The 19,476-nt window shown below is 48.0% G+C and overlaps 2 protein-coding genes across 3 annotated transcripts; one reads left to right on the top strand and one right to left on the bottom strand.

The window, feature by feature from the left end:
• Nucleotides 1–4,180: 4,180 nt before the first annotated feature.
• SPACA6 (sperm acrosome associated 6) lies at nucleotides 4,181–14,902 on the bottom strand. Of its 2 annotated transcripts, none has more exons than XM_056542395.1 (9): nucleotides 14,508–14,902; nucleotides 11,982–12,211; nucleotides 8,883–8,957; nucleotides 8,709–8,786; nucleotides 8,559–8,591; nucleotides 8,394–8,471; nucleotides 8,201–8,304; nucleotides 4,645–4,804; nucleotides 4,181–4,473 (listed from the first exon to the last, which is right to left on the bottom strand). In XM_056542395.1, exons 2-9 carry the CDS (start codon nucleotides 12,181–12,183, stop codon nucleotides 4,226–4,228), a joined length of 978 nt encoding a protein of 325 aa, XP_056398370.1. In that variant the 5' UTR covers nucleotides 12,184–12,211; nucleotides 14,508–14,902; the 3' UTR covers nucleotides 4,181–4,225. The 2 variants fall into 2 exon arrangements, with proteins under 2 accessions (XP_056398370.1, XP_056398369.1); XM_056542394.1 differs by lacking the exon at nucleotides 14,508–14,902 and adding an exon at nucleotides 14,283–14,421.
• On the top strand, nucleotides 14,473–19,476 carry LOC130293566 (uncharacterized). Its single transcript, XM_056542393.1, has 2 exons — nucleotides 14,473–14,601; nucleotides 17,459–19,476. Exons 1-2 carry the CDS (start codon nucleotides 14,525–14,527, stop codon nucleotides 19,026–19,028), a joined length of 1,647 nt encoding a protein of 548 aa, XP_056398368.1. The 5' UTR covers nucleotides 14,473–14,524; the 3' UTR covers nucleotides 19,029–19,476.

The following is a 19,476-nucleotide window of genomic DNA, read 5'->3' on the forward strand; positions in this document are numbered from 1 at the left end:
CCGGCGCTCTCCTTCCATGTCATCACGTCGTCGCGCACGCCGTCCCGTCATCCAATAGGAGCGGCGTGAGTAGCGACGTGATGACGGCGACGGAGGGCGTGGATCCCGGGGAAGAAGACGTCCGGAGCGACGGGGACACGTGAGTATTATCTCCTATACCAGTGGTTTTCAACCTGCGGACCTCCAGATGTTGCAAAACTACAACTCCCAGCATGCCCGAACAGCCAACGGCTGTCCGGGCATGCTGGGAGTTGTAGTTTTGCAACATCGGGAGGTCCGCAGGTTGAAGAACACTGTTGGGTTCAGAATCTTTTTTTTCTAGATTTTGCACCTTTAAAATTGGGTGCGTCTTATATGCCGGTGCGTCCTATAGGGCGAAAAATACGGTAAATTCCTGACCGCATGATTGACAGGAGGCCAAATCTAAAACGTCTTCGGGTTCTTCAGGGATTTATATAGGAATATATTTTTTTTGTGTAACATAAACGTGGCTTTAAAAGAAAGATCTCATACTGACAGTACATAGAAAAATTCTTGTTCGTATTTGGAGGCTGAACCCCTATCCTGATGGTGTTGTGATCACACAGGGGCACGGTATGTTACAAGGATGAGAGATAAAGACCCCCCAGCATGGAGAGCCATAGACGGGCACTGATCTTCAATAACAGATGGTTAGAAACCGCGCAGAAGATTTATTATGACAATACCTTTTTTTGGGGGTGTGGGGGATTGGGGAATTTAGGGTACAGTGGTTCTGCCTTTGGTTTCACTTGTACCCAGGGGAAGTATCTGAGATGTTGTGGTGACACCGAGTGGCAATATTTTGGTACTGCAAGTTTCCTAAATTTTGTTTTTTTTATTTAGTCACTAGTCTAAGGCCATGTTCACACGGCAGAATTTTCGAACGCAATTCGGCCAAAATGATATTCAATGGGATTCTGCTGCACTGTGCGAATGACGGAATTTCCACAACGGAAAAATCTGCTACAGGAATTCTGATTCTGGTGGCCGCAAAAATCAATGTCCATGTAAAGTGGCATCACTAGTGTTAGTGTCACCTGGTGTGGAAAAAGATGGAGTCACTACCCCCCCCCCCCACGCACACATACATGCAAGTAAGTTTTTACTTTCCACACAACACTGGCAGTGATGAGCGGAAATCGTCGTCGTCAACGCAACGTCACTAGTCCGTGACCGGCCCGGAGCCGAGAAGAGGGCCTCCCGGTGAAGATGGACAGCCCGGAACGACTAACCCTCCCCACCGGGCGGTCCCTGCAGCATAGGTGGCCGAAGATGTACGGCCCGGACCAGCTCACCCTTCCTTCCAGCCGAGAAAGAAACTGGGGAGGTGAGTAGAAAACAAAGGGGGTGGGGGGTCTGGATGATGACGAAGGGATTGACAGGCGGTGATGATGAAGGGGGGGGGATGATGACGGGGGGGGATGATGATGAGGGGGATGATGACGGGGTGATAATGACAGGGTGATAATGATGAGGGTGATCATGACGGGGGTCTAGATGATTACAGGGGGGGATGATGTATTTCCCACCCTAGGCTTATAGTCGAGTCAATAACTTTTCCTAGGTTTTTGGGGTGAAATTAGGGGCCTCGGCTTATATTCGGAACGGCTAATACTCGAGTATATACAGTACTTTTATTGTTGGCCTCCATTTTTTTATAGTAAGGATACAGTTAGATTGTTCCAGTCCTATTAAGGACAATAACTGTTTTCAAACTTATGATTTTAATACATATATGTTCAGTCTATAACTTAGATTTGATTGTAGATGAATTGTACAATCTGTCCACCTCTTATATATTAAGTAGACAGATTGAACACATTTAGACTGGGCCATACTTATTATCCTTCAAACTACCTTTATTTTGTGTAATTTTTATTTTATGTTCATTATTCTTTATTATTTTGTGTAATTTTTATTTTATGTTCATTATTCTTTCTTTATTTTTTTATAGGTGTTCTATCCTGCCATTTCCCAGAATGCTCCTTGGTAAGTACTAACATTTTTTGATCTTCATGTTTTTGTATATATTTCTTTTATGGATTATATTTTTACTCTGTACTAATTACTGTATACTGATGCCGGTTTTTCCACTTCCTACATTCTATTAGATATAGATCTTTCCTTATTCTAGAAATGTTGAAAATGAAAAATCTTCATTTAATCCCTTCGGATTTCGGCTATCTAGCCGATATATCTAGCGGGTCTCTTCCTTTAGCAATTTTTTTTATCTACATCTCCTTCGCTTTTGCCAATCTTTATCTTCCTTAGACCCCAGAATTTAAAGGGGTTATCCAGGAATCTAAAAAACCTGCCTTTTTTCTTTCAAAGACAGCGCCCTCCTTGTCTCCAGTTTGGGTGTGGTCCTGCAGCTCAGTTCCATTGAAGTGAATGGAGCCAAGTTGTAATACCACATCCAAAGTGGAGACAAGCGCTGTCTTTGAAAGAAAAAAGGCCTGTTTTTTTATTCCTGGATAACCCCTTTAATGGAATATTTTTCTTTGGCATGTACTTTGTTCATGTGATTCGCCAGGGGTGTGTCTGCTCCTGTGCGGATGGTGCTTACATGTTTGCTCACTCTTTTCCAGAGCGCCTGAATCGTTTTTCCCGATACATTATTTCGGACAGGGGCACTGTGCCACGTATATTACATTTTGGGTCCCACAGTTCACAAAATCCCAAATTACATATTTTCTCCCATCTACGGGATTAGTGGCCCCCGCAATATTGCATTCGGCACCCACCTCTTTGAGCTACACGCCGCGCTGCCAGCTCACAAACTGCCGGGTGCCGACTACGGGGCAGGAGTATCGTGACGACTCCGCCCCCATGTGACATCCCCCCCCTGCCCCCGCTATGCAAGTCTATGGGAGGGGGCGTGGCGGCCGTCAGGGTTATGCCTGAGGGGAGTAACTTCCCCAAGGAGTTTAGTGATATATCTGTAGTAGGATTGGACAATTGAATGCAGACCACGCTGACCTGACAGATGACAGGGACTGACTTGACTCATGACTGTGACTTTATCTTACTTGACTTGATGGCGGCTGCAGGACTGGACTTTGAGGTCTCCAACACTCTGGACACACACACTAGACAAGACTGTACTGGATCTCAGCAGAAGAGAGAGAAGCTCCACCCAGGGATTATATGGGGGAGACTAGCAGGGAGCCCATAGGTCACTCTTGGGATCACCTGCTCACTGGTACCTCCTGGGCAACAATCACATGACATATCACATGGTATAACTCTTAAAGCAACATTACAAGGGGTACTCCACAAAGTGTTCCGAACGCTGGAGCCGGCGCCGGGAGCTCGTGACATAATATCCCCGCCCCCTCATGACGTCACACCCCACCCTCTCAATGCAAGTCTAATTGAGGGGGTGTGACGGCTGTCACGCCCCCTCCCATAGACTTGCATTGAGGGGGCGTGGCTATAATGTCACGAGCTCCTAGCGTCGGCTCCAGCGTTTGGAACCCCTTTAAGAGGTTAAGCATACTACTTTTCTTACAAAAAGTTTTATTTTATTTTTTTTAGCAGTAGAATAATAGTAAAGCTGTAACCATGGGGATCGTTCTAATCATATTGACCCACAAAATACGGTAAGTAAAATTGCCCCCCCCCCCCTCCCCACCCAATTAAAATATGTCCAAATTGTGTTTTTTTTTATTTTTATTTTAATCAATGGTAAAATAAAAATCATCATAACAATTTAGTACAATTAATCAAGGACAAAGTTCTCATATGGAAAAATGAAAGAATTATGTATCCCAAAAGAGGAAAAAACGATTAACACACACAATTTATTTTACTTTTCTTAGGATAGGGTAAGGATAACGGGTTAGGGATTATTTTTTTTGGGTGGATAGGGTAAGGATAAGGGGTTAGGGGATATTTTTTGGAATAGGGTAAGGATAAGGGGTTAGGGGATATTTTTTTTTGGGGTAGGATAAGGATAAAGGGTTAGAGGATTTTTTACTTTTTGTTTTGTGTTTTTTTTGGGTAGGATAAGGATAAAGGGTTAGGGGATTTTTTTGGGGGTAGGATAAGGATAAAGGGTTAGGGGATTTTTTTTTTTTTTGTTTTGTGTTTTTTTTGGGTAGGATAAGGATAAAGGGTTAGGGGATTTTTTTTTTTTTTGGGTAGGATAAGGATAAAGGTGTAGGGGATTTTTTTTTTTTTTTCTTGGCAGTTGTTGGTTGTATCACCAGTCCACGCTATTGGCATAACGCCATAGAAACCCAACTAAAATTGTACAGACCATGATGACAACTCCTGCACAGATGGAATAGCCAATCTTGCTCTGGAGGAAGGCAGTGATGGCGTCTGTAAGGGAGGGCAGATGATTCTCCTCTACTTTCTTCTTTGTCTCTGTGGGGGTTGTTGCTGGTATCACTACCCTGTTGAATATCGCCTGCACCCTCATACCCTCATCTGTTTTGGCTCTTCGCACTGAAAATCAGAAGATACAAAGAAGTAAATATGGTGATAGGCTGTGCTGGATCAAAGACAGACAGAGAGGTTATCAGAAAGAGTTCTTTACTGTTAGAGCACTGCTGAGGTAGGAGGGGCTTTATACATTTATGTGATACACAACAATGTTCTAGAAAAGAGATTTCTTACCATTCAGATAATGAAAGGCTCGTACACTTATCACATCATCCTCATCGGTTATCTCACACACATAAGTCCCTTTGTCTTTTTCCTGGACGGGACTGAATATTAGAAATTGGCCACTTTCTTGTTCGATTTCTTTGAAAAGGCTTAAGTCATGTGTCCACCTCTGAAAGTGAAAACATTGAGGCCATAAGAGAAGACATTACTCATATGTGGAACAATTGTGTCAGGAACAGGTCTTGGGGGACGGGGATGGAGGAGGGGGGGTTAAAGGTCCTTGTACTGGAATAGAAGGGTTTTGCCATTTCACCAAAGTTCTGGTTCAATCAGAGCATGTACTTCACAATCTGTACACTGAGGACAAGCAGGGCTCTGTACACTGAGGACAAGCAGGGCTCTGTACACTGAGGACAAGCAGGGCTCTGTACACTGAGGACAAGCAGGGCTCTGTACACTGAGGACAAGCAGGACTCTGTACACTGAGGACAAACAGGGCTCTGTACACTGAGGACAAGCAGGGCTCTGTACACTGAGGACAAGCGGGGCTCTGTACACTGAGGACAAGCAGGGCTCTGTACACTGAGGACAAGCAGGACTCTGTACACTGAGGAAAAGCAGGGCTCTATACACTGAGGACAAGCAGGACTCTGTACACTGAGGACAAACAGGGCTCTGTACACGGAGGACAAGCAGGGCTCTGTACACTGAGGACAAGCAGGGCTCTGTACGCTGAGGACAAGCGGGGTTCTGTACACTGAGGTCAAGCAGGGCTCTGTACACTGAGGACAAGCAGGGCTCTTTACACTGAGGACAAGGGGGGCTCTGTACACTGAGGACAAGCAGGGCTCGGACAAGCGGGACTCTGTACACTGAGGACAAGCAGGGCTCTGTACACTGAGGACAAGCAGGGCTCTGTACACTGAGGACAAGCAGGGCTCTGTACACTGAGGACAAGCAGGACTCTGTACACTGAGGACAAGCAAGGCTCTGTACACTGAGGACAAGCAGGGCTCTGTACACTGAGTACAAGCAGGGCTCTGTACACTGAGAACAAGCAGGGCTCTGTACACTGAGGACAAGCAGGGCTCTGTACACTGAAGACAAGCGGGGCTCTGTACACTGAGGACAAGCAGGGCTCTGTACACTGAGGACAAGAAGAGCTCTGTACAATGAGGACAAGCAGGACTCTGTACACTGAGGACAAGCAAGGCTCTGTACACTGAGGACAAGCAGGGCTCTGTACACTGAGGACAAGCAGTGCTCTGTACACTTAGGACAAGCAGGGCTCTGTACACTGAGGAAAAGCAGGGCTCTATACACTGAGTACAAGCAGGACTCTGTACACTGAGGACAAACAGGGCTCTGTACACTGAGGACAAGCAGGGCTCTGTACACTGAGGACAAGCAGGGCTCTGTACGCTGAGGACAAGCGGGGTTCTGTACACTGAGGTCAAGCGGGGCTCTGTACACTGAGGACAAGCAGGGCTCTGTACACTGAGGACAAGGGGGGCTCTGTACACTGAGGACAAGCGGGGCTCGGACAAGCGGGACTCTGTACACTGAGGACAAGCAGGGCTCTGTACAATGAGGACAAGCGGGGCTCTGTACACTGAGGACAAGCAGGGCTCTGTACACTGAGGACAAGCAGGGCTCTGTACACTGAGGACAAGCAGGACTCTGTACACTGAGGACAAGCAAGGCTCTGTACACTGAGGACAAGCAGGGCTCTGTACACTGAGTACAAGCAGTGCTCTGTACACTGAGAACAAACAGGGCTCTGTACACTGAGGAAAAGCAGGGCTCTGTACACTGAAGACAAGCGGGGCTCTGTACACTGAGGACAAGCAGGGCTCTGTACACTGAGGACAAGCAGAGCTCTGTACAATGAGGACAAGCAGGACTCTGTACACTGAGGACAAGCAAGGCTCTGTACACTGAGGACAAGCAGGGCTCTGTACACTGAGGACAAGCAGTGCTCTGTACACTGAGGACAAGCAGGGCTCTGTACACTTAGGACAAGCAGGGCTCTGTACACTGAGGACAAGCAGGGCTCTGTACACTGAGGACAAGCAGGGCTCTGTACACTGAGGACAAGCATGGCTCTGTACACTGAGGACAAGCAGGGCTCTGTACACTGAGGACAAGCAGGGCTCTGTACACTGAGGACAAGCAGGGCTCTGTACACTGAGGACAAGTAGGGCTCCGTACACTGAGGACAAGCAGGGTCCTGTGCACTGAGGACAATCAGTGCTCTGTAAACTGAGGAAAAGCAGGGCTCTGTACACTGAGAACACGCAGGGCTCTGTACAACGAGGTCAAGCAGGGCTCTGTACACTGAGGACAAGCAGGGCTCTGTTCACTGAGGACAAGCAGGGCTCTGTTCACTGAGGACAAGCAGGGCTCTGTACACTGAGGACAAGCAGGGCTCTGTACACTGAAGACAAGCGGGGCTCTGTACACTGAGGACAAGCGGGGCTCTGTACACTGAGGACAAGCAGGGCTCTGTACACTGAGGACAAGCAGGACTCTTTACACTGAGGACAAGCAAGGCTCTGTACAATGAGGACAAGCAAGGCTCTGTACACTGAGGACAAGCAGGGCTCTGTACACTGAGGACAAGCAGTGCTCTGTACACTGAGGACAAGCAGGGCTCTGTACACTGAGGACAAGCGGGGCTCTGTACACTGAGGACAATCAGGGCTCTGTACACTGAGGACAAGCAGGGCTCTGTACACTGAGGACAAGCAGGGCTCTGTACACTGAGGACAAGCAGGGCTCTGTACGCTGAGGACAAGCAGGGCTCTGTACACTGAGGACAAGCAGGGATCTGTACACTGAGGACAAGCAGGGCTCTGTACACTGAGGACAAGCAGGGCTCTGTACACTGAGGACAAGCAGGGCTCTGTACAGTGAGGCTCTGTGACATGCTCCCGGCTCACACATCAAGATGATTGACAAGTTTGGAGTCTGCACAGATCCCTGCTTGTCCCGCCCACCCTTTCTGTATTTGGTCTCCTCACAGAGACACACAGATAATAGCTGCAGGGACAGCATTTTTTCACCCAAAAATATACAGTTTTTTAATCAATATATATTACAAATATACATATTATTGTATCATCTACATTATATTACAAGTTTTTGTTAACGCCAGGAACACTTTAAGTGTCCCTCTTTGGAGGCAGATGCTGCCAGTGTTTATATGCGCACAAGAATATCGGGAGAAGCAATGGCTTTTTACAAGCTGTGAATGATTCCCATTTTGTGGTGTAGAAACAAGATTGGCCTCACAGAAAGTGAGAAAGTGATACAAAACCCTCCATGTGGACTATCACAATGAGTATAAAACAAAAAACATGTTACACTTAACTTCCAATGAGAACAGATTTAGCGCTGACAGAACAGATGCAGAACGCTCTCTGCTGCTTTATAGGAGGAGGAGCTCATATATAATGGTTGTACTATTATATATGAGCTCCTCCTCCTATCTCTGTTGGTCACTTCTTAGTTCTACAGGTTCAGCTCGCTTATCTCTATTTATAAATGTAACCTGGAGACTTACATCTTTGGAAAATTTCCAGGTGATTTTATCATGTTCTGGAATTACAAATGTCCCTCCGCACGGGATCATGGTCTTTTCATAGGCGTTAACTTGTGTTTCTTGAACTGAAAAAAGAGAAAATATTATGTAACACAGAGAGTAATAAACTAAAAGCTTTATATAAAATAAAATAAAACTATAGAAATGATCTTACTGGGGCAGGAGACAGGGAGCTGGCAATCCACCACCACACACTTGCTGCACGAATAGGTCCAGGCTTCTTTTTGACGGCCTGGGGGGGGGAGACAAGAGAGGTCACATGTCTGAGGTAAATGACGCCCCCTATGTATAATACATCTTATCTAATGTCATTACTCACCACATGGAGGTCTACATTGTGCCGCTGGATGACCTAGTGGGAGATTTCAGAGATTAATGATTTCTGGGGGGAGAGGGTCACCGACATGAGATTATGGGGAATACATCAAATATATCCACTGTCTGTATCAGAGGATCTGAAGTCACTTACCTGCAACAAGTTCCTTCACGCCTTTTACAAAGTCCGCCATCTTATATTCAAATTGTTCCACCCAAGCTGGTGGGAAGACTAGAAGAAGCAGGATAGAAATAGAAGGAAATCGACATTTACTACTTTTCAATCAAAAAGAAATTGGAGAAAATTTTTGATATTTCAGGAACTTACATAATTTTTCAATCTTTTTAACTTCGTCTCCGAAGGTTTTCAGACGCTTTTTAATATCTTGCACCTGTGAAAAGGCTGCAAAGAGAAGACGTGAGAATTATGGGGGGTCCTGCTGACTTTGTATATAGTGATCTATGGCGGAGATGGGTTTTCTGGGTGGATGCTGTACCGAAGAGATGTCCTGCTCTGACAGCTGTGAAGGAACCACCAGTGAAGCTATAGTCTAGACCAGTGGTTCCCAACCTTCCTTAGCGCAAGTATCCCTAGGCAGCCAATTTTCTAAAATTGTACCCCCCACATTAGTGACATATCCAGAGGCGCCCTCTCCTCTCACTATCACCCCATGCTTCCTGCTTATCACCCCAGGCCCCCTGCTCCTCTCCCTATCTCTCCAGGCCCCCTGCTCCTCTCCCTATCTCTCCAGGCCCCCTGCTCCTCTCCCTATCTCTCCAGGCCCCCCTGCTCCTCTCCCTATCTCCCCAGCCCCCCCTGCTTCTCTTCCTATGTCCCCAGGCCTCCTGTTCCTCTCCCCATCTCCCCAGGCCCCCTGCTCATCTCCCCATCTCCCCAGGCCCCCCTGCTCCTCTCCCCATCTCTCCAGGCCCCCTGCTCCTCTCCCTATCTCTCCAGGCCCCCTGCTCCTCTCCCTATCTCCCCAGGCCCCCTGCTCCTCTCCCTATCTCTCCAGGCTCCCCTGCTCCTCTCCCTATCTCTCCAGGCCCCCTGCTCCTCTCCCTATCTCCCCAGGCCCCCCTGCTCCTATCCTTATCTCCCCAGGCCCCCCTGCTCCTCTCCCCATCTCTCCAGGCCCCCTGCTCCTCTCCCTATCTCTCCAGGCTCCCCTGCTCCTCTCCCTATCTCCCCAGGCCTCCTGCTCCTCTCCCTATGTCCCCAGGCCCCCTCCACCTCTCCCTATGTCCCCAGGCCCCCCTGCTCCTCTCCCTATCTCCCCAGGCCCCCCTGCTCCTCTCCCTATCTCCCCAGGCCCCCTGCTCCTCTCCCTATCTCCCCAGGCCCCCTCCACCTCTCCCTATGTCCCCAGGCCTCCTGCTCCTCTCCCTATCTCCCCAGGCTCCCCCGCTCCTCTCCCTATGTTCCCAGACCCCCCGCTCCTCTCCCTATGTCCCCAGACCCCCCGCTCCTCTCCCTATGTCCCCAGACCCCCTGCTCCTCTCCCTATGTCCCCAGACCCCCCGCTCCTCTCCCCATCTCTCCAGGCCCCCTGCTCCTCTCCCTATCTCTCCAGGCCCCCTGCTCCTCTCCCTATCTCCCCAGGCCCCCTGCTCCTCTCCCTATCTCTCCAGGCTCCCCTGCTCCTCTCCCTATCTCTCCAGGCCCCCTGCTCCTCTCCCTATCTCCCCAGGCCCCCCTGCTCCTATCCTTATCTCCCCAGGCCCCCCTGCTCCTCTCCCCATCTCTCCAGGCCCCCTGCTCCTCTCCCTATCTCTCCAGGCTCCCCTGCTCCTCTCCCTATCTCCCCAGGCCTCCTGCTCCTCTCCCTATGTCCCCAGGCCCCCTCCACCTCTCCCTATGTCCCCAGGCCCCCCTGCTCCTCTCCCCATCTCTCCAGGCCCCCTGCTCCTCTCCCTATCTCTCCAGGCTCCCCTGCTCCTCTCCCTATCTCCCCAGGCCTCCTGCTCCTCTCCCTATGTCCCCAGGCCCCCTCCACCTCTCCCTATGTCCCCAGGCCCCCCTGCTCCTCTCCCTATCTCCCCAGGCCCCCCTGCTCCTCTCCCTATCTCCCCAGGCCCCCTGCTCCTCTCCCTATCTCCCCAGGCCCCCTCCACCTCTCCCTATGTCCCCAGGCCTCCTGCTCCTCTCCCTATCTCCCCAGGCTCCCCCGCTCCTCTCCCTATGTCCCCAGGCCTCCTGCTCCTCTCCCTATCTCCCCAGGCTCCCCCGCTCCTCTCCCTATGTTCCCAGACCCCCCGCTCCTCTCCCTATGTCCCCAGACCCCCCGCTCCTCTCCCTATGTCCCCAGACCCCCTGCTCCTCTCCCTATGTCCCCAGGCTCCCCCGCTCCTCTCCCTATGTTCCCAGACCCCCCGCTCCTCTCCCTATGTCCCCAGACCCCCCGCTCCTCTCCCTATCTCCCCAGCCCCCACCCTGCTCCTCTCCCTATGTCCCCAGACCCCCTGCTCCTCTCCCTATCTCCCCAGGCCTCCTGCTCCTCTCCCTATCTCTCCTGGGCTGTGTTTATGTATAACCCTACACGGGGCCTCTCCTCCGCTCTGAATGAAGCAAATATAATACAGGAATGAAATAGACTGCAAAGTCCCTCTCCTCAGTTTTGAAACCTCCAGACGTAGGTCCCTCTTTGCCCCCATATAGTTGTAGGCTCTGTCTGTGCCCCCATTCAGTAGTAGCTCCCTCTGTGCCCCCATATAGTTGTAGGGCATCTCTGTGTTCCCATACAGTAGTAGGCCCCTCTGTGCCCCCATATAGTTGTAGGGCATCTCTGTGTTCCCATACAGTAGTAGGCCCCTCTGTGACCCCATATAGTAGTAGGCCCTCTCTGTGCCCCTATACAGTAGTACGCCCCTCTGTGCCCCATATAGTAGTAGGCCCCTCTGTGCCCCCATATAGTAGTAGGCCTCTCTGTGCCCCATATATTAGTAGCCCCCTCTGTGCCCCCATATAGTAGTAGGCCCCTCTGTGCCCCATATAGTATTAGGCTCCTCTGTGCCCCCATATAGTAGTAGGCCCCTCTGTTCCCCATATAGTAGTAGGCCCCTCTGTTCCCCATATAGTAGTAGGCCCCTCTGTGCCCCATATAGTAGTAGGCCCCTCTGTGCCCCCATATAGTAGTTGGCTCCTCTGTGCCCCCATATATTTGTAGGCCTCTCTGTGCCCCCATATCGTAGTAGGCCCCTCTGTGCCCCCATATAGTAGTTGGCCCCTCTGTGCCCCCATATATTTGTAGGCCTCTCTGTACCCCCATATAGTTGTAGGCCCTCTCAGTGCCCCATACTGTACTAGGCCCTTCTGTGCGTCCATAGAGTATAAGTCTCTAGTTGCAATGTACGGATGGCCACAGTTTTGAGATCCCTGTTCTATGACTTGAAGGAACAATGATCAATGGAAGGAGGTAATAGTTACCTATTGAGATGTTATTCAGGGGATCAAAACCCCTCTGGAGCCTTTGAAGGCAGTCCACGGCCTCAATTTTTTCCAGCGAGACAGCATATCTACAAATGTCGTCTCTTTCCCTTGAAGTCGTGAAGCAAAGTAGGCAAGATGACACGACCTCCGCCCCACACAGGAGAAGAACCGTCTGCAACAGCAGATAAAACAAATCCATCCTGCGCAAATCTCGTCAGCTCGCAAACCTGAGAAAAAGGAAAAGTGTGGGGAAGCGATTATTATTGGAGGGAAATAGGATACCTAGTGTTCTCTGGGGCACCTGATGACATCACACATGGCCTCCTTAAAGGGGTACTCTGGAAAAAGAAATTCAAGTCAACTGGTGCCAGAAAGTTATACAGATTTGTAAATTACTTCTATTTAAAAATCTTGTTTCTTCCAGTACTTATGAGCTGCTCTATGCTTGAGAGTAAGTTGTGTAGTTCTTTCTAGTCTGACCACAGTGCTCTCTGCTGCCACCTCTGTCTGTGTCAGAAACTGTCCAGAGTAGGAGCAAATCCCCTTAGCAAACCTCTCCTGCTCTGGACAGTTCCTGACATGGACAGAGGTGGCAGCAGAGAGCACTGTGGTCAGCCTGGAAAGAACTACACATCTTCATGTGGAGCATACAGCAGCTGATAAGTACTGGAAAGATTGAGATTTTTAACCCCTTTATTTCTTGGCCTGTTTTTACCTTAATGACCAAGCCCCATTTTTCAAATCTGTCCTGTGACTCTTTAAATGGTAATAACTTTAGAATACTTTTACTGACCCAAGTGATTGTGATTGTTTTTTGTGACAAAGATTTGAAAGTTTATGCTTGTTTGAGAAATAGTTTTGCCACATAAATACATTTTTAATCCACATTTACAATATGTCTACTTTATGTCGGCCTCATTTGTTATATGCGCACATGATGTGGGGCAAGATAACACTGTTAGCACTTCAGTTAAAGGGATATTTCGGGTTTATACATCTTATCCCCTATCCAAAGGATAGGGGATAAGATGTATGATTGCAGGGGTCGGCGATCTCGGTGCAGCCCCCGGAATTCTGTGCCGGGTTCTGCTTCCAAGATGGGGACATGACGTCACGGTCACGACCCCCTAGTGACGTCACACCATGCCTCCTCCATTCATGTCTATGGGAGGGGGCATAACGGCCCCTCCCATAGACATGAATGGAGGAGTCATGGCGTAACATCACTAGGGGGTGTGACTGTGACGTCATATCCCCGTCTCGGACACAGCACCCAGCACAGAATGCCGGAAGCTGCATTGAAATTGCGGGGGGTCCCCAGCGGCGGGACTCCTTTGGCTAAGGGGATAAAATGTATACACCCGGAATACCCCTTTAAATGTGTAAACCCAGCTGGGTAACAGCTGTCACGCCCCCTCCATAGGCTTGCATTGAGGGGGCAGAACGTGATGTCACATGGGGGCGGAGCCGTGATGTCACTATGCTCCGTCCCCATGATCGCTAGTAATCAGACCAGGAGCGAGCACGCTCCGGGGACTGATTCTAACGGGGTGCGACATGGAAGAACACAGAGGTCCCCAGCGGTGGGACCCCCGCGATCAGGCATCTTAGCGCCGGAGTGCCCCTTTTAGAACGCAGGGCGTACTGGTACGCCCCCATTCCCGAGTCCTTAAAGGGAACCTATCATGAGATCTTATCATAAATAACATGTGGCAAGGCGTTATCTATGGTGAAATCTTCTTCCTAACAAACCCCAGGGGATGGTAAGGATTGATGTTAGAAGCTGTTCCCTGCTGGCCCCATAAGTAGTCACCTCCACAGGGAGCTAGAAGATTTTACCATATTTAATGCCTATGACAGGTTCCCTTTAAGGACTCAGGGTGTACCTGTACGCCCTGATCCCGCTAATGGGGTTTAAACCGTTCAAGAGCGGAGAACAGGTTAAACCCCGTGGGTCCCGGTTGCTACGGGCAGCCAGGACCCAGGGCTAATGCCGGGCACTGCCGATCGGGCCGATGCCTGATTAACCCTTTAGACGCCACAATCAAAGTTGATTGCGGCATCTAAACTGAAAGTAAAACTATCCCGGCAGCTCAGCGGAGCTGATAAGGACAGACGTTGGCTGTGCGGGCATGCTGGGAGTTGTAGTTTTGCAAAAGCTGGAGGCGCTCTGGTTGGGGAACACTGGTGTAGTATATGGTGCAACATTCCTGGAGTTGGAGGATTGGTTGTATAAATACTGGCCATTGCATTGCCAATATATTTAATATAAAAATAACAGCAGGGTGGCCAAAATACCGGCTAAAATCCGGGCCAGGCGGTATCCCTAGATGCCACCGATATTGCTCTCCCGTCCTTCAGCCCCGGTCTTCTTTTTCATTTTATATCGTGTGTGAACAGTGGCCTGGCAGCCTCTCCACTATACAAGGAAACAAATCTCCATATTGGGATTATTGTCATTCACATAAGAAGAAGATAGTCCCTTCCGCGGAGGAATAACAAGCGCCTCAGTTATCCCGTTACCGCTGTGTGCTGCGTCCATGCGCGGAGTGATCTGCCAGAGGAGCGAGACGCGCGGTACCGAAGTGACGGAGAAGATGGAGAACGCCCGGGAGAGGTGAACCCCGGGTGTAGAGCGCCGAGCATCGGCCGTATATCAGGGCTGTACCGATATAACAGCAGGACGGCCTCTGTACTGGCCTCAGGCTTATAATACATATATATATGGGCGACTTTCATAAGCCGAAATTCAGAAGGCACCGTTGTGGGCGGGGCGAGTGTGTAACGCTCCGCCCCTTGTCGGGCTGTATGAGGCCTTTACCAGCCATAGTCCCCGCAGTACTGATCTAAGGGCCTCTTCACACCCAGGAGCTGTACAGGGGTCTGACGTAGAAGTTTTGTCCATGGTTTATTGTTTACTATAGAGAAAGCGAATGTAATATAATCCTTGAGTAGTCACTATACAGTATTATACTCCAGAGCTGCACTCACTATTCTGCTGGTGGAGTCACTGTGTATTATACTCCAGAGCTGTACTCACTATTCTGCTGGTGGAGTCACTGTGTATTATACTCCAGAGCTGTACTCACTATTCTGCTGGTGGAGTCACTGTGTATTATACTCCAGAGCAGTACTCACTATTCTGCTGGTGAGGTCACTGTGTACATACATTACATTACTTATCCTGTACTGATCCTGAGTTATGTCCCGTATTATACTCCAGAGCTGCACTCACTATTCTGCTGGTGAGGTCACTGTGTACATACATTACATTACTTATCCTGTACTGATCCTGAGTTATATCCTGTATTATACTCCAGAGCTGTACTCACTATTCTGCTGGTGAGGTCACTGTGTACATATATTACATTACTTATCCTGTACTGATCCTGAGATATATCCTGTATTATACTCCAGAGCTGTACTCACTATTCTGCTGGTGAGGTCACTGTGTACATACATTACATTACTTATCCTGTACTGATCCTGAATTATATCCTGTATTATACCCCAGAGCTGTACTCACTATTCTGCTGGTGAGGTCACTGTGTACATACATTACATTACTTATCCTGTACTGATCCTGAGTTATATCCTGTATTATACTCCAGAGCTGTACTCACTATTCTGCTGGTGAGGTCACTGTGTACATACATTACATTACTTATCCTGTACTGATCCTGAGTTATATCCTGTATTATACCCCAGAGCTGTACTCACTATTCTGCTGGTGAGGTCACTGTGTACATACATTACATTACTTATCCTGTACTGATCCTGAGTTATATCCTGTATTATACCCCAGAGCTGTACTCACTATTCTGCTGGTGAGGTCACTGTGTACATACATTACATTACTTATCCTGTACTGATCCTGAGTTATATCCTGTATTATACTCCAGAGCTGTACTCACTATTCTGCTGGTGGGGTCACTGTGTACATACATTACATTACTTATCCTGTACTGATCCTGAGTTATATCCTGTATTATACTCCAGAGCTGTACTCACTATTCTGCTGGTGAGGTCACTGTGTACATACATTACATTACTTATCCTGTACTGATCCTGAGTTATATCCTGTATTATACTCCAGAGCTGTACTCACTATTCTGCTGGTGAGGTCACTGTGTACATACATTACATTACTTATCCTGTACTGATCCTGAGTTATATCCTGTAGATCTTTTATTAAAATTTCAAACATAACAATAAAAAAATTACAAAACATAAACATATCATATCCGACAGAACATATCAATATAACGATCATAAAACCAAGCACCATAGCATAAAATACAACACCGGTCCACCCCACACTCATTCCTGCACACAAACAAATATATACAATATTTACAAAAGACATATTCCTATAATACCCATTATACCCATACCATACTAATAAACTATATACACTAATACTAAATGTGAATTTCCTGGCCCAGTTGCAATACCAAAAACCCAATACCAGTAATATACCAAAAAGAATAACAACAACAACAATAATAATATATACAAAATAATAAAAACCAACACAAACAAAATAACACCACTTTTTTTTTTTTTTTTTGGGCCCTGAGCTGGTCCCGCATCCCATGCCCCCAGTACATGTTACCAGACGTCCATGAACCAGTCCAGGATTTTCTGTATATATAAAAGTCCCATACAAACCCCCTCCCCCTTTTTAACCCACCACCCAACCTAAACTAAACCCAAACCCCAGGTGGCATCACACAATATATACAATATATACATTACATAAAATATACACAGACTAACAATATATACAATACATAAGTATACAAATAGACTACAACAATAAATACAATAACAAATACATATAACACTATAAGCCAAACAACAAACCCCTAAAGCTCAAGTTCAGCGCCTGCAAGCCCTATATTACCATAAACCAACTGCTCAAAACAAAAAACTAATGTGCCAGCATCAGCCCACCACCAGGGGGAGACAACAGGCTAAGGCACTTTAAAGGCAGAGCCCCTGAGTTATATCCTGTATTATACCCCAGAGCTGTACTCACTATTCTGCTGGTGAGGTCACTGTGTACATACATTACATTACTTATCCTGTACTGATCCTGAGATATATCCTGTATTATACTCCAGAGCTGTACTCACTATTCTGCTGGTGAGGTCACTGTGTACATACATTACATTACTTATCCTGTACTGATCCTGAGTTATATCGTCCCATAGACTTGCATTGAGGGGGGGGTGATATCACGACCCCTGCCGCACGCTCCAAGCGTTCAGCACAAAATGTTCCAAACGATGGGGCAGCGGAGTACCCCTTTAAGTTCTCCAGCTCCAGAACTAATAAGATAAGATACAGACCGGTGTTATAGACGCAGCTCTCTGGGTGACTGGAGTATAATGTGTACAGCAGTGTAAGTAAAGCAGCAGTAGATTGTTTCCTTTGATCTTAATATTTATATTTTTTCGTCTTTCTTGTAGATCATCAGAGAGAGAAGTTTTATCTTCATCCCAAGACGTCTTCATCAGGGAGATCAGCAGCTCAGATAACCCAGCGGCTTCACCAGATGATAGCGCAAAGCAAAAGGAGAGAAAACCCCAAGCCCCGCCGCGATCCTCCATCGTGCCCACCTCACACCATAGGTCTTCTCACCCCGTGGACAGACATGGGCAGTCTTCTTCTACTAGTGGGGCATTAGATCTGCAGTCTCTGGTGGGGCGATCTGGATCATCCTCATCCCTCTCTGGAATCTCAGTTCCAATACGTTTGGATGCATTGTCCTACTTGCTTAATAATGCAGTTTTGGGAGCCTACAAAACGCCTTCTCAGATGCCAAGCTACCCACTTATGTACCCATGTTGCCCCTTCCCACAAATGGGATATCCCTATAGTCCATGCATGGGTTCACCTCCTTACAATATGCCCTATATGAATCCTGCATGCCAGCCAGGTCTTATGCCTTGTGGTACCCAGCAAGGTGTTCAAGCGTGCCAAAATCCAATGCCAAATTTTAACCAGTTTGCTATGGGTACTACACCCAGCCAAAACCAGAGCTTGTTTTCCGGTATAACACCCCAAATGGGAGCACCCTTTACTACTAGCACAATAAACATGACACCTTCAGGGCAAGACAACAGAGGAATGTCTCAGTCTGACAGTAATACCTGGGCCCAGAAAGCCAACCAAGGGTTCGGAAATAAAGTTAACCTGTTCTCTTCTAACTATGAAAAGCAAAGTTCACCACCACAGCGGGGTTTTCCAAGGTTTGGAGATAAGCAGAGTGAGGAGAACTGGTCTAATAGAGGACAAAACAGTTCTAACAGGGGGTTCGGAAGGGGCAGAGGGGACTTTGGTGGCCGGTCTTGGCAAAGCAACTTCAGTGGTCAAGAAAGGCGATTTGGAGAGAGATCGTGGAACTCGGATTCTGGTGGGCGGAGAAGGTTCCAGGAGAGTCCTGACAGAAGCCAGGATAGAGGCAGCTCTTTTAAACGCGGTCGCTGGCAGGATGGTAGAGGGAGAGGTGGGGATAATCGAGATAGTTGGCAGCAAAGAAATCGGCAAAGTTTTTCTCCTCGGTCTAATGTAGGAACTTTTCAAGACAGGTTCAAGTCAAGGCAAGAAGAAGAAAAAGTAGTCACCAAGACTGATGACTCAAATGACAAAGATGAAGATTGGGAGATGGATTATGTAGGAGAACCCACGGCTTGTGAGACTCCGAGCACTTCATTGCCTCCTACATCAAAAACCTGCGAGTCCCCTCAAACCATTGAGACGGCAGAAAAGTCAGTAAACCGTGATGAGGACGTAAGCGTCGGGGGCTCGACTACAAACCTCCATCTCGAAAAGGAGGAAGAAGAATTGGATTCTGATAGAACAAACCAGGAGACGACGGAAATCGAAGCTCAGGAACAAGACATGGATCAAGCTCCGGGTCCAGTGGATGAGTCTGCGGAGAAAACCATAGAAGATGGCGAGGAGAGAAGAAAAGAAGATGTAGACGAGGAGGACAACAAGGAGATTCTGGTGTCGGTAGATGCTGAAGACAAGTGAGAAACTTGTCAGCAACTTATTTGGGTTCAGTTGTTGGAAATTTACCAGTTTTCTTTGCTTGAGACATCAGACATTTTGCTATGAATAGTTTTATCGTTGAAGCTTAAAACTTTTATGTTCAATTGTAAGACAAGTTCTTCATACTTTTTACACCCGTACTATATTAGTAGAAATTTATTGGCGCTGGCTGTGGTCCAAGATGGGATTCTCAGATTTACATATAGAGGATTTGCAAACTAAAAGTAGACGGCAGTGAAGTATGTACACCATCGTGAGCAAACCCGTTGTGAACATAGCGCCATGCCGGATGACTCTACTTGCCTGCACTTATAATGCCATGCCGGATTACTCTACTTGTCTGCACTTATAATGCCATGCCAGATTACTCTACTTGCCTTCACTTATAATGCCATGCCGGATGACTCTACTTGTCTGCACTTCTAATGCC

This window comes from Hyla sarda, chromosome 10 (genome assembly GCF_029499605.1).
Source record: "Hyla sarda isolate aHylSar1 chromosome 10, aHylSar1.hap1, whole genome shotgun sequence".
In the NCBI taxonomy this organism is placed as follows: domain Eukaryota; kingdom Metazoa; phylum Chordata; class Amphibia; order Anura; family Hylidae; genus Hyla; species Hyla sarda.